At 44.6% G+C, this 16,008-nt stretch overlaps 1 protein-coding gene across 1 annotated transcript; it reads left to right on the top strand.

The window, feature by feature from the left end:
* Positions 1-759: 759 nt before the first annotated feature.
* LOC144892408 (60 kDa heat shock protein, mitochondrial-like) lies at positions 760-9,022 on the top strand. The gene is made up of 4 exons (XM_078778962.1): positions 760-889; positions 6,734-6,913; positions 7,925-8,177; positions 8,871-9,022. Exons 1-4 carry the CDS (start codon positions 767-769, stop codon positions 9,020-9,022), a joined length of 708 nt encoding a protein of 235 aa, XP_078635088.1. The 5' UTR covers positions 760-766.
* Positions 9,023-16,008: the final 6,986 nt, after the last annotated feature.

Consider the following 16,008-nt stretch of genomic DNA (forward strand, 5'->3'; position numbering starts at 1 on the left):
CAATGTCAAACAACCCGAATCCATCGCCCATCGACCCAAACTGCGGTGGTACGAACGTTGCACCAAATGGATAAATTAATTAAATAACACGTTAAACATCAAATTAATAACATGTAAATGACCAAGCCCAAGGTATTAACTCGATGTGAACAAATTTCATATTTGTGAGGTTGGAACAACAAACGAAACGTCCACGAACGCAACCACAAACGGTAGTTGTCAATCCTTGTTCAAAACGGCGACTTACCATAATGCACCTTCCAAGCGAAGACCTCACGCTGCTCAGTGCTCAGCAAATGTCCTTGCTATCCACGAGCAGAACCGACGAGAAAGACCACATGTGCGCAGCGCGTTTAGTGCGCATGCGCATCGCGCTCTCAAAATCGGAGTTCAAGAAAATACACGAACCTGGTCTCTCCTTCTTGTTAATAACTCGTCCTGTGTGTGGAATACGATGGTCAATTGGAAAAAAAATACTGTTATAAAATATCGGAAGTCTTAGGTGACGTCAGGACGTCATGACCTCTCAGGGTTGAAAGGTGACGAAACTTCTGGAAAATTAGGGCCCTGGAAGCTGCATATATCATTGAATTAGATGCAAAATAACACACTTTGCACTCGCGACTCACACACTTCAACCGACGTCGGCTTACTGATGTTGTTGAGGAAAACATGTCCGTTGTTCGATGGTTAATGCAAAGATAAATGGAATATTCCATTCGAAATTCTTTTATACAGAGTACAGGGCCCTGCCCGCAGTTCCCGGATGTTGGCGCACATGTTCGCGGCTAGGGGCGCTCTGAGTCTGACTTCGTTTTTCCCCGTACGGTCGTGCTTTGTGCACCACGCTGTCGTTCCTCCGCTAGTTTACCACAATCAAGGTCTCAAGGTCCGTGTTCTTCTCTTCGCACTCCTCTGAATGATCAAACAGCTACAACCTCTGAGTTTTCGTTTTCAGTGTTGTAATATATTGTTACTGTACGTGTGGATTTATTATTTATTTTTTGAGTCTGAATTTCAATCCATCCCTTGGATGTTTCTGGAATGACACGTGTGTGGGGTCGTCTTGGGGGGGGTTTCGCATTCGGTTGATTTGGTTGTTTTATTTATTCATACTTTTGGGGTTGACGTTTCGCATTTTATTTTCCCGTGATGTGAATCTTGAGTTGCTTTCACTTTCAGCGTTTCGTTATCCGCCTTGACATTCCAGTTGTCTTGTGAGACCAGGTGGTTCGGTGGGGAAATGGAGGGAGGACGACTACGAGGTTGTGACGTAATGAGTATATGAGGGTTCTTATGCTTTGACCTTCGAAATAGCTCGTGGAACCTCAGAGGGTGAACCGACCCTCCCTCCGTCATGATCGGCATTGCTGTCGTGGCGATACCGATTACCGACCCTTGCCCCCATTTTCAGTGGATTCGCTTTCACCCCCTCCCCATGAACTTTTGGCGCATTTTGCTCCCACTCCCATCCCCATTCCCATTGATTTTTTTTTGCGCATTTGCTCCCACCCCCACCCTCATTCCCATTGATTTTTGGTGCATTTTCTCCCACCCCCACCCCCATTCCCTTTGATTTTTGGTGCATTTGCTCCACCCCCCACCCCCATCCCATTGATTTTTGGTGCATTTGCTCCCACCCCCCACACCCACCCCCACCCCCATTCCCATTGATTTTTGGTGCATTTGCTCCCACCCCCATTCCCTTTGATTTTTGGTGCATTTGCTCCCACCCCCACCCCCATTCCCATTGATTTTTGGCGCATTTGCTCCTACCCCACCCCCCATTCCCATTGATTTTTGGTGCATTTGCTCCCACCCCCACCCCCATTCCCATTGATTTTTGGTGCATTTGCTCCCACCCCCACCCCCATTCCCATTTATTTTTGGTGCATTTGCTCCCACCCCCCATTCCCATTGATTTTTGGTGCATTTGCTCCCACCCCCACCCCCATTCCCATTGATTTTTGGCGCATTCGCTCCCACCCCCACCCCCATTCCCATTGATTTTTGGTGCATTTGCTCCCACCCCCATTCCCTTTGATTTTTGGTGCATTTGCTCCACCCCCACCCCCATTCCCATTGATTTTTGGCGCATTTGCTCCCACCCCACCCCCCATTCCCATTGATTTTTGGTGCATTTGCTCCCACCCCCACCCCCATTCCCATTGATTTTTGGTGCATTTGCTCCCACCCCCACCCCCATTCCCATTTATTTTTGGTGCATTTGCTCCCACCCCCCATTCCCATTGATTTTTGGCGCATTTGCTCCCACCCCCACCCCCATTCCCATTGATTTTTGGCGCATTCGCTCCCACCCCCACCCCCATTCCCATTGATTTTTTGGTGCATTTGCTCCCACCCCACCCCCATTCCCATTGATTTTTGGTGCATTTGCTCCCACCCCCACCCCCATTCCCATTGATTTTGGCGCATTTGCTCCCACCCCCACCCCATTCCATTGAATTTTTGGCGCATTTGCTCCCACCCCCACCCCCATTCCCATTGATTTTTGGCGCATTTGCTCCCACCCCCACCCCCATTCCCATTGATTTTTGGCGCATTTGCTCCCACCCCCACCCCCCCCCCCATTCCCATTGATTTTTGGCGCATTTGCTCCCACCCCCACCCCCCCCCCCATTCCCATTGATTTTTGGCGCATTTGCTCCCACCCCCACCCCCATTCCCATTGATTTTTGGCGCATTTGCTCCCACCCCCACCCCCATTCCCATTGATTTTTGGCGCATTTGCTCCCACCCCCACCCCCATTCCCATTGATTTTTGGCACATTTGCTCCCACCCCCACCCCCACCCCCATTCCCATTGATTTTTGGCACATTTGCTCCCACCCCCACCCCCATTCCCATTGATTTTTGTGCATTTGCTGCCACCCCCCATTCCCATTGATTTTTGGTCCATTTGCTCCCACCCCACCCCCCATTCCCATTGATTTTTGGTGCATTTGCTCCCACCCCTACCCCCATTCCCATTGATTTTTGGTGCATTTGCTCCCACCCCCACTCCCATTCCCATTGATTTTTGGTGCATTTGCTCCCACCCCCCATTCCCATTGATTTTTGGTGCATTTGCTCCCACCCCCACTCCCATTCCCATTGATTTTTGGTGCATTTGCTCCCACCCCCCATTCCCATTGATTTTTGGTGCATTTGCTCCCACCCCCACCCCCATTCCCATTGATTTTTTTTCGCTCAGCGGAGCGAAAGGGTATGGCTTTCCCCTCCGTGTGTGTGTGTGTGTGTGTGTGTGTGTGTGTGTGTGTGTGTGTGTGTGTGTGTGTGTGTGTGTGTGTGTGTGTGTGTGTGTGTGTGTGTGTGTGTGTGTGTGTGTGTGTGTGTGTGTGTGTGTGTGTGTGTGTGTGTGTGTGTGTGCGTGCGTGCGGCGTGTGTGTGTGCGGGCGTGCGTAAGCGAAGGCCCGCATTCGAATTTAGTGTGGGTGCAACCCACGTCAAAATCCAAGATGACCGCCGCCAAGTATGTCTGATGCCATGTATGTCTGATGCCATGTATGTCTGAACCTTGTAACCTGCATATCTTGAAAAATAAGCGAAGTACCAACTTCTAATCTGGTGTGTGGGTGTATCTTGGCATAAGGAAGAACGCTATTGAAAATTGGGTTCGCCACGTCAAAATCCAAGATGGCCGCCACCATATACATGTCTGAACCTTGAGCGAAATATCTTGAAAAATAAACGAACTACTAACATCTAATCTGGTGTGTGGGTGTATCTCAGCATAAGGAAGAACGCTATTGAAAATTGGGTCGCCACGTCAAAATCCAAGATGGCCGCCACGATGTATGTCCGACACTTGTGAGATGAATATCTTGAAAAATAAGCGAAGTACCAACTTCTGATTTGGTGTGTGGGTGTATCTCGGCATAAGGAAGAACGCTATTGAAAATTGGGTCGCCATGTCAAAATCAAAGATGGCCGCCGCCATGTATGTCCGAACCTTGTGAGATGAATATCTTGACAAATAAGCGAAGTACCAACTTCTAATTTGGTGTGTGGGTGTATCTCGGCATAAGGAAGACCGCTATTGTAAAGTGGGTCGCCACGTCAAAATCCAGGACGGCCGCCACCATATATATATGTCTGAACCTTGTGAGCGAAATATTTTGAAAAATAAGCGAAGTACCTTCTGGTGTGTGGGTGCATCTCGGCATAAGGAAGAACGCTATTGAAAATTGGGTCGCCACGTCAAAATCCAAGATGGCCGCCTCCATGTTTGTCTGACCCTTGTGAGCGAAATATCATATCATAGCATGTTTTCTGCGTGTTCCACTTTGTCAACTCGCATCACTTCCCCGACGGGGGACCTAGGCGTAACGCTTGTTGGTGCATTTGCTCCACCCCCACCCCCATTCCCATTGATTTTTGGCACATTTGCTCCCACCCCCACCCCCATTCCCATTGATTTTTGGCACATTTGCTCCCACCCCCATTCCCATTCCCATTGATTTTTGGCACATTTGCTCCCACCCCCCACCCCCATTCCCATTGATTTTTGGCGCATTTGCTCCCACCCCCACCCCCATTCCCATTGATTTTTGGTGCATTTGCTCCCACCCCCACCCCATTCCCATTGATTTTTGGCGCATTTGCTCCCACCCCCACCCCCATTCCATTGATTTTTGGCGCATTTGCTCCCACCCCACCCCCTTTCCCATTGATTTTTGGCACATTTGCTCCCACCCCCACCCCCATTCCCATTGATTTTTGGCGCATTTGCTCCCACCCCCACCCCCATTCCCAATGATTTTTGGCGCATTTGCTCCCACCCCCACCCCCACCCCCATTCCCATTGATTTTTGGCACATTTGCTCCCACCCCCACCCCCACCCCCATTCCCATTGATTTTTGGCACATTTGCTCCACCCCCACCCCCATTCCCATTGATTTTTGGTGCATTTGCTCCCACCCCCCACCCCCATTCCCATTGATTTTTGGCGCATTTGCTCCACCCCCACCCCCATTCCCATTGATTTTTGGTGCATTTGCTCCCACCCCCACCCCCATTCCCATTGATTTTTGGCGCATTTGCTCCCACTCCCACCCCCACCCCCATTCCCATTGATTTTTGGCGCATTGCTCCACCCCCACCCCATTCCCATTGATTTTTGGTGCATTTGCTCCCACCCCCACCCCCATTCCCATTGATTTTTGGCACATTTGCTCCCACCCCCACCCCCATTCCCATTGATTTTGGCGCATTTGCTCCACCCCCACCCCCATTCCCATTGATTTTTGGTGCATTTGCTCCCACCCCCACCCCCATTCCCATTGATTTTTGGCGCATTTGCTCCACCCCCACCCCCATTCCCATTGATTTTTGGCACATTTGCTCCCACCCCTACCCCATTCCCATTGATTTTTGGCACATTTGCTCCAACCCTCCCCTCCCCTCCCCCCCCCCCGTTTCCCTTTTTTCTGTGCGTTCGCTGCTACCCCACTCCCCCCCCCCCCCATTCATTTTATTTATTTATTTTCGGTGTGTTTACCCCAAACCCCAACTTCCAGGCCACCCCCATTGATTTAGTGGGTTTGCTTCCAACCCTCTCCCATTGATTTTTGGTCTGTTTGCTGTCAACCCTCTCCCATGGATTTTTGGTCTGTTTGCTTCCAACCCTCTCCCATTGATTTTTGGTCTGTTTGCTGTCAACCCTCTCCCATTGATTTGGTCTGTTTGCCGTCAACCCTCTCCATTGATTTTTGGTCTGTTTGCTTCCAACCCTCTCCCATTGATTTTTGGTCTGTTGCTGTCAACCCTCTCCCATTGATTTTGGTCTGTTTGCCGTCAAACCTCTCCCATTGATTTTTGGTCTGTTTGCTTCCAACCCTCTCCCATGGATTTTTGGTCTGTTTGCTTCCAACCCTCTCCCATGGATTTTTGGTCTGTTTGCTTCCAACCCTCTCCCATTGATTTTGGTCTGTTTGCCGTCAAACCTCTCCCATTGATTTTTGGTCTGTTTGCTTCCAACCCTCTCCCATTGATTTTGGTCTGTTTGCCGTCAAACCTCTCCCATTGATTTTTGGTCTGTTTGCTTCCAACCCTCTCCATGGATTTTTGGTCTGTTTGCTTCCAACCCTCTCCCATGGATTTTTTGGTCTGTTTGCTTCCAACCCTCTCCCATTGATTTTGGTCTGTTTGCCGTCAAACCTCTCCCATTGATTTTTGGTCTGTTTGCTTCCAACCCTCTCCCATTGATTTTGGTCTGTTTGCTTCCAACCCTCTCCCATGGATTTTTGGTCTGTTTGCTTCCAACCCTCTCCCCATTGATTTTGGTCTGTTTGCCGTCAAACCTCTCCATTGATTTTTGGTCTGTTTGCTTCCAACCCTCTCCCATTGATTTTGGTCTGTTTGCCGTCAACCCTCTCCCATGGATTTTTTTCCCCTTGATGTGAGTTTGTGTGTGCATGGATGTGTGTCTGAGTTTGCTTCAAATGTCCATCCCTTGATTTTCCTGTGTTCACTCCCAGTCCCATTACCTTGATTTAAGGATATAAGTGATGGTTAGGATCTGGGAGAGGGGAGAGGGGAGAGGGGAAGGAGGGGGGGGGGGGGGGTGGTGGGGTGTGGGGGTGGGGGATGGACGGAAAGTACCTATCCGGTGAAGCTTCTACTTCAAATATGTATCGTATGCTTTAATTTTGTCTTCTGTGTGCTCCGACCTGTTTCTATCGGTTTATTTATATTTACTTATTCTTGCAGATGCTTCGAGTCCCATCTATGCTTCGGCGGGCTGCTCCATTTACCCGGGCATTGCCCCAGTTTATGCCAAATACCCGGTTTTATGCCAAGGACGTGCGCTTCGGTGCTGAAGCTCGAGCACTGATGCTGCAAGGAGTGGACCTGTTGGCTGATGCAGTGGCCATCACAATGGGACCAAAGGTGAACAACACACCTGTTTGGTCCCTTTTTTTTTCATTCTCAACATGCTTCACATTATATATTTAATATATTTTTAAAAAGCCCCGAGTGGGCTGAAGGCCATCTCTTGAGGTTGTAGTCCAGACCTCTGCTGATTTAGGGGGCCCCCTCTGAGAGCACTGCTGATCCCTCGATACTAAATCGGAAAATCTAAGATTGAATAGAGGGGGCTGCCTCAATCTGTTGGTAAATAAGGAAGAGTAAGGAACAAAAAAAAAATTCAGGAGGTAACTTCCCCCCCCCCCCCCCCCCACTCCCTCAACTACACCCTCCCACCCCACCTTCACACCACCCCCCACCTAGACCACCCGTGATCCGAAATCGGAGAATGTAAGACTGAGCGATCCCGTGGACCATCGAGTCGAAGGGCTATCTATATCAGGTTTCATAGTAATCGTCAGTTGGTAAATAAGGGACGAGTTTGGATCCAAAGTTTGGGGGGGGAGGGAGCAACACCCATGTGAGCCCCCTTGTTCCAAAATCGAAACCCGAGCAATTGTATCTCGTATTGTCTTGTATGAATGTGTCAAGTTTCAGAACAATCAGCTGGACGATAAGGGAGGAGTTGCAAAAATAGCAAAACGTTCACGGATGGACAGACAGCCGCACATCACGACCTATTTTATAAGAGTTCGTCTTTGAGAATCCAGATGAGATAACTTAAATAATGTCGTTTTTCTGACTGCATGTTACTTGAGCTTTTCGGGAATACTGATGGGAAGGCAATGGCAAACCACCCAGTATCACCCATGCCAGAAACTACTTCAGCAGCATTGACACTCAGAGTGTAGATTATGGTACGTCAGAGAGAACTGTCCAACATGGACTTTTAAGCTCTTGCTTGTCACCTTTCTGTTTTTAATTACTGCTTGCAAACTGCCGGTATTAAAAACACTGGTTTGTTGATTAGGTGAGGATTTTATTACCCAACAAAACGAGCATTTTTTGGATGACATGCTGCTTTTGTTGCAGGGACGAACAGTGATTCTCGAGCAGAGCTGGGGCAGCCCCAAGGTCACCAAGGATGGTGTGACCGTGGCGAAGGCCATTGAGCTGAAGGACAAGATCAAGAATTTGGGAGCACGCCTAGTGCAGGATGTTGCTAATAACACCAATGAGGAGGCTGGTGATGGGACGACCACTGCCACCGTTTTGGCCAGTTCCATTGCTAAAGAGGGCTTTGAAAAGATCAGCAAGGGTGCCAATCCCATCGAAATTCGACGAGGTGCTCTTTCCATAAGCACTGAAAATATTGCAACTTGGCGTTGGTTTTAGACTTTTATTGTTTTTTTTTTTATGCCTGGTGTTGGCTTAGCGGTTAGGGTGCCGGCTTGGGATCCTAGGATCCTGGGTTCGAATCCCGGTCGATCGCTGAATTAACGCCAGTGGGGTTGACTCAGCCTGTCATCGTTCCGAGGTCGGCAAATTGAGTACCAGCTTGCTGGGATGAATGATCCCGGTGTGTACCCCGGTTTAGAATAGGTACACCGTATCCCTGCGCATCGTAAGAGCGTGACCAAGGGTTGGCGTCAGGAAGGGCATCCGGCCATAAAAACATTGCCTCAAACAGGGAACCATGATTGTCATGGGGCCCGCAAGGCTAACCCCCACCCCAGCGGGGAAAATGGCCTTAAAACGATCATTCATTCATTCATTTTTCATTCATTGTTATTTTTTTGGTAAAATGTTAATTTCAATTTTTTTTTTTTTTTTTTTTTTTTTAAGAATTGCATTGTATTCAATTATTTTGTTTTGGTTTTTGTTTCATGTTGAAGGCTCTACTCACGGACTATATAGTCGTCATCAAGGCCAGGCCTTAAATAAAATAAAAATTGTTTTGCACAGCCTTTAAGATGAGCCCTGAGCATTGTGGTGATTATTATTATTATTATTATTTCGCCTTTTCCTTTTCTACCAGGTGTTATGATGGCTGTCGATGTAGTAGTGGAAGAGCTCAAGAGAATCTCCAAGCCGGTGACCACACCAGAAGAGATTTCTCAGGCAAGTCCAAGCCAAACGTTTTTTTTTTTTTTTTTTTTTTTTTGGGCATCCTTTTGTTTTGGCAATTAATTTTGTTACTCGCACATGGGTGAAACTCATTCTGTATAGCACGGAACTCCGTATTTTTGTAACGACCCATAAGGAGGTTTCTGTATTTTTGGGGGATGTACAGTAGGTGGTATTCTGATTTGCGGATTCGTTTCTCAACAGTGTAGATTTGCGTCAAAGTTATCCGGGTACAAAAGCTTGCAAGTGCATTACTGTGATCACATGTCCGCTCGGCAGGAGAACGTCTGTCTGTGTCGGTAAATACGGAAATAGCATCCATTGTTGGAGTTTCGCATCGTCCTTCCTCCTTTGAACTTCACGGGAAATACCGAAGTGCCGTCTTTACATTACGTGAAGTAAAGACGGTATTATACTGCACACCGAGCCCGATAATGTCTGTTGGTTTGTGAGCACTTCGATACGAGACCAATAAATCTTAAGGAACAGTTGACGCAGGACGAGGTGGTGAGAATTGTTAATTCCACCTGTCTCTTTTTAGAGAATATTACCAATTTAACCTCCTCTGTGGATTTGTCATTAACCCGAGGTGGCATGGCATGGATCCGGCCTGGAGACCCGGCATGGTTTGTGTTGTGCTATAACTTGTTTTGGAAATGTTTATTTGCATGACCTTCATGGTATACGCCTAAAAGGTGTTGACAAATATTTCTGTCATATAATTTTTTTCCGTTCAAGTGTAAGATCAAGAAATAATTAATTATTTAAAAAAAAATTTTGCCCTGACTTTCCATGAGCGGTCCTGTGTCCCGAGCTCTATTTCGCATGTGCATGTAATTTACATGTGATTAGTTTGAATGAAGGTTTCTAATACGCTGCGCTATTTCGTGACTCATCTGTGATGTATTCACGTCATTTTCAAAGCTTCGTGTGCTTCCTGCTTCTCGTTATCTCAGGTGCTTCCAGATTTTTTTAAACTTCTTATTTATTATTTTACCATACTTTAAATCGGATCAGCCCTTCGATGTTTTTGACAAATCTAAGCATTTTCTTTTTATTAACCATTAATTATTAATTATTTATTTATTAATTATTAACCATTAATTAACCTTGTTACAACCCTGGTGTTGGGCTAGCGGCTAGGGTGTCAGCTTAGGATCCTAGGATCCTGGGTTTGAAACCCGGTCGATCGCTGAATTAACGCCAGGGGGGTTGACTCAGCCTGTCATCCTTCCGAGGTCGGCTAATTGAGTACCAGTTCACTGGTAATTCCCTGCTTGTCGTTAAAGGCGGCAAAAAGGGTTGGCGTCAGGAAGGGCATCCGGCCGTAAAACATTGCTTCAAAATGGGGACCGAAAAACAACAACTACCACGGTTCCCGAAAAAGGCCAACCCCCGCTTGCGGGGAAAAATGGCCTCTAAAGGTGTTTTTTTATATTTTTTATTCACATGATTGAAAAGTTTACTAATTAATTATTTTCTTCCGTTCAAAATATCACGTGGTCTGTGAGGTTCGTACTTCTACGTTTTGTGTCGTGCAACCTTTCGCGTCCATCCGCGACATGCATCTGTGGTGTTTTGTGATTTTTATTTTTTTTGTTATTTTCCCATCTTTGAGATTCCTCACTACTGTGTTTCTCCCTTTGACAAAGGTAAGTTTATTTTTATTCTCATAATCTATACTGTAAGGTGTGCATGTGTGCTCGCTTGTTTCTTATATGGGTTTCAGAAGGTGAAAGGTGTTGGTGTGGGGAATGTTTTTTTTGGAGTTCTACTGGAGCTTTCTGATGTGGAATGTGATGCACCAAGATGACGTAATCCGAAAGAATTTCCATGTTTTGATCGCACACCATGTTATGGTGTATGAGCAGTTTAATGGGTCCTTCCATGGGATGGAATTACAAAATATATGACAAAAAGAAAGATAACATTGTAACAAGGCATTAATTAATAAACAACAATAATAAGAGTATGTAACATCATTTGGAAATGATAATAACGAAGTATAATTCCCCACCAACCACCCAGGCCCAAACGCATTTGGGCTTAGTGAAAGGTAAGCTAATACTAAATAAAAGGTAAGCTTAGTGAAAGGTAGCAGGCAGGCCATACTACACGGCCATGAAGACAAATGAAAATTTGGACCAACAGGCCTACAAGTGTATCAAAAGTCCTGGAAAGGTATGTGGTATTCAGTATTCATTTATTTTATGATAATAAAATGCTTACCGACTGAAAATAATCTTCCCAGCAATGGCTGTTCAGGTGAAAAAAAAAATTCCCACCAAATATCACTTTTATTTGCATAGCTTTTTAACTCAACTGGACTATGTCCAGCTGAGTTTTTGTCGACACCGTGTCCGTCGTCTCGTCCGTCTGTCGTCCGTCTCGTCTGTCGTCCGTCTGTCGTCTGTAAACAATTCGACGTCTATGCTCTAAAAGTCACAAATATTGATGGTTTGCTGAAACTTGTTATGCAGCATCTTTAAGACATAAACTAGTTTGGGATTGCATTTGGGCGTTGCACGCCCAAAAATGGCGTGGCAGGGCAGCCATATTGAAAAGCCATTTTGTCATATATTTTTAGCACATATGAACTATATAGCTTGTGGTTCTATTATGCATATTCTAACCATATTGATATAGACCAGTTGAGCTCAGGTTCCCTGGAACCTCTCTAGTTTTTGTTTGTTACAATTTGGACAAGATCGCCCCCCCCCCCCCCAAATTCCTATTTTGACATCAATATTTCAAAATTTTCCAGGGGCGCATGTCCCCAGACCCCTCTACAAATGAGTAATTTCCCTTTTTCAAAACTTCTGCAGTTTCACCCATTTACTTGCCAAGTAATTTTGTGAAGCTGGTTCATCCCTGGATGGCTTTGAGGAATCATTTGGCGGATGCACAATGCGCAGACATCCGTTATCTGTTCCATTTCCCTGTGCATGTGAAGCAAAAAAGCCAGGTTAAGCAATTGGTTCCCTTCATTATCAAGGAACAACTTGATTTAGATTAAATGTTATTTTGGCACGAAAATAAACCTGTAATTTAGCAGTACTTTGCCTCTGAATTTGTCCCAATCGCACATGTGCAGAGGAGTAAGATCATTTTTTTTTCTGCTTGTCTGGCAGTCAAACAAAATTGAAGATCATTCCAAACAGGAAACTTGCTGTTTTTAAGGATGTTATAAAGGACACAAACACAGACGAATAACTAATGTAAAATGTTAAATAAGGTGGCACAAACGACAGTGCATCAACGGCGGTAAACTTTGGAATTTTTTTTCCACGCCATGACTTTTAAAATCTTTTTTTTTTTCACTTGAATTATGTACTTGAGCACTAGACCACCAATCGCCTTTTGGCACTTTCAAAACCCTTCCGTTAAGTATGAGGGCCAGTCAATAAGTTACCTTAAAATGGCGATATAAATTTGAGAATGTAATGTGTGTAGTTGTAGACGACATATGTTATATCTATGGGTAAGAGTCATGTTTTGCCTGTTTTAGATCTGGCAACATTGAGCCTATGACGTCAGTAGAGCAGTTCCAAGATGGTAGCTCAATGGAGCTACCATCTTGGAACTGCTCTACTGACGTCATAGGCTCAATGTTGCCAGATCTAAAACAGGCAAAACATGACTCTTACCCATAGATATAACATATGTCGTCTACAACTACACACATTACATTCTCAAATTTATATCGCCATTTTAAGGTAACTTATTGACTGGCCCTCATACTTAACGGAAGGGTTTTGAAAGTGCCAAAAAGGCGATTGGTGGTCTAGTGCTCAAGTACATAATTCAAGTGAAAAAAAAAAAGATTTTAAAAGTCATGGCGTGGAAAAAAAATTCCAAGTTTACCGCCGTTGATGCACTGTCGTTTGTGCCACCTTATTTAACATTTTACATTAGTTATTCGTCTGTGTTTGTGTCCTTTATAACATCCTTAAAAACAGCAAGTTTCCTGTTTGGAATGATCTTCAATTTTGTTTGACTGCCAGACAAGCAGAAAAAAAAATGATCTTACTCCTCTGCACATGTGCGATTGGGACAAATTCAGAGGCAAAGTACTGCTAAATTACAGGTTTATTTTTCGTGCCAAAATAACATTTAATCTAAATCAAGTTGTTCCTTGATAATGAAGGGAACCAATTGCTTAACCTGGCTTTTTTGCTTCACATGCACAGGGAAAATGGAACAGATAACGGATGTCTGCGCATTGTGCATCCGCCAAATGATTCCTCAAAGCCATCCAGGGATGAACCAGCTTCACAAAATTACTTGGCAAGTAAATGGGTGAAACTGCAGAAGTTTTGAAAAAAGGGAAATTACTCATTTGTAGAGGGGTCTGGGGACATGCGCCCCTGGAAAATTTTGAAATATTGATGTCAAAATAGGAATTTGGGGGGGGGGGGGGCGATCTTGTCCAAATTGTAACAAACAAAAACTAGAGAGGTTCCAGGGAACCTGAGCTCAACTGGTCTATATCAATATGGTTAGAATATGCATAATAGAACCACAAGCTATATAGTTCATATGTGCTAAAAATATATGACAAAAATGGCTTTTCAATATGGCTGCCCTGCCACGCCCATTTTTGGGGCGTGCAACGCCCAAATGCAATCCCAAACTAGTTTATGTCTTAAAGATGCTGCATAACAAGTTTCAGCAAACCATCAATATTTGTGACTTTTAGAGCATAGACGTCGAATTGTTTACAGACGACAGACGGACGACAGACGAGACGGACGACAGACGGACGAGACGACGGACACGGTGTCGACAAAAACTCAGCTGGACATAGTCCAGTTGAGTTAAAAAGCTATGCAAATAAAAGTGATATTTGGTGGGAATTTTTTTTTCACCTGAACAGCCATTGCTGGGAAGATTATTTTCAGTCGGTAAGCATTTTATTATCATAAAATAAATGAATACTGAATACCACATACCTTTCCAGGACTTTTGATACACTTGTAGGCCTGTTGGTCCAAATTTTCATTTGTCTTCATGGGCCGTGTAGTATGGCCTGCCTGCTACCTTTCACTAAGCTTACCTTTTATTTAGTATTAGCTTACCTTTCACTAAGCCCAAATGCGTTTGGGCCTGGGTGGTTGGTGGGGAATTATACTTCGTTATTATCATTTCCAAATGATGTTACATACTCTTATTATTGTTGTTTATTAATTAATGCCTTGTTACAATGTTATCTTTCTTTTTGTCATATATTTTGTAATTCCATCCCATGGAAGGACCCATTAAACTGCTCATACACCATAACATGGTGTGCGATCAAAACATGGAAATTCTTTCGGATTACGTCATCTTGGTGCATCACATTCCACATCAGAAAGCTCCAGTAGAACTCCAAAAAAACATTCCCCACACCAACACCTTTCACCTTCTGAAACCCATATAAGAAACAAGCGAGCACACATGCACACCTTACAGTATAGATTATGAGAATAAAAATAAACTTACCTTTGTCAAAGGGAGAAACACAGTAGTGAGGAATCTCAAAGATGGGAAAATAACAAAAAAAATAAAAATCACAAAACACCACAGATGCATGTCGCGGATGGACGCGAAAGGTTGCACGACACAAAACGTAGAAGTACGAACCTCACAGACCACGTGATATTTTGAACGGAAGAAAATAATTAATTAGTAAACTTTTCAATCATGTGAATAAAAAATATAAAAAAACACCTTTAGAGGCCATTTTTCCCCGCAAGCGGGGGTTGGCCTTTTTCGGGAACCGTGGTAGTTGTTGTTTTTCGGTCCCCATTTTGAAGCAATGTTTTACGGCCGGATGCCCTTCCTGACGCCAACCCTTTTTGCCGCCTTTAACGACAAGCAGGGAATTACCAGTGAACTGGTACTCAATTAGCCGACCTCGGAAGGATGACAGGCTGAGTCAACCCCCCTGGCGTTAATTCAGCGATCGACCGGGTTTCAAACCCAGGATCCTAGGATCCTAAGCTGACACCCTAGCCGCTAGCCCAACACCAGGGTTGTAACAAGGTTAATTAATGGTTAATAATTAATAAATAAATAATTAATAATTAATGGTTAATAAAAAGAAAATGCTTAGATTTGTCAAAAACATCGAAGGGCTGATCCGATTTAAAGTATGGTAAAATAATAAATAAGAAGTTTAAAAAAAATCTGGAAGCACCTGAGATAACGAGAAGCAGGAAGCACACGAAGCTTTGAAAATGACGTGAATACATCACAGATGAGTCACGAAATAGCGCAGCGTATTAGAAACCTTCATTCAAACTAATCACATGTAAATTACATGCACATGCGAAATAGAGCTCGGGACACAGGACCGCTCATGGAAAGTCAGGGCAAAATTTTTTTTTAAATAATTAATTATTTCTTGATCTTACACTTGAACGGAAAAAAATTATATGACAGAAATATTTGTCAACACCTTTTAGGCGTATACCATGAAGGTCATGCAAATAAACATTTCCAAAACAAGTTATAGCACAACACAAACCATGCCGGGTCTCCAGGCCGGATCCATGCCATGCCACCTCGGGTTAATGACAAATCCACAGAGGAGGTTAAATTGGTAATATTCTCTAAAAAGAGACAGGTGGAATTAACAATTCTCACCACCTCGTCCTGCGTCAACTGTTCCTTAAGATTTATTGGTCTCGTATCGAAGTGCTCACAAACCAACAGACATTATCGGGCTCGGTGTGCAGTATAATACCGTCTTTACTTCACGTAATGTAAAGACGGCACTTCGGTATTTCCCGTGAAGTTCAAAGGAGGGAAGGACGATGCGAAACTCCAACAATGGATGCTATTTCCGTATTTACCGACACAGACAGACGTTCTCCTGCCGAGCGGACATGTGATCACAGTAATGCACTTGCAAGCTTTTGTACCCGGATAACTTTGACGCAAATCTACACTGTTGAGAAACGAATCCGCAAATCAGAATACCACCTACTGTACATCCCCCAAAAATACAGAAACCTCCTTATGGGTCGTTACAAAAATACGGAGTTCCGTGCTATACAGAATGAGTT

The sequence above is a fragment of the Myxine glutinosa genome, chromosome 1 (genome assembly GCF_964187855.1).
Source record: "Myxine glutinosa chromosome 1, kmMyxGlut1.1, whole genome shotgun sequence".
NCBI lineage: Eukaryota > Metazoa > Chordata > Myxini > Myxiniformes > Myxinidae > Myxine > Myxine glutinosa.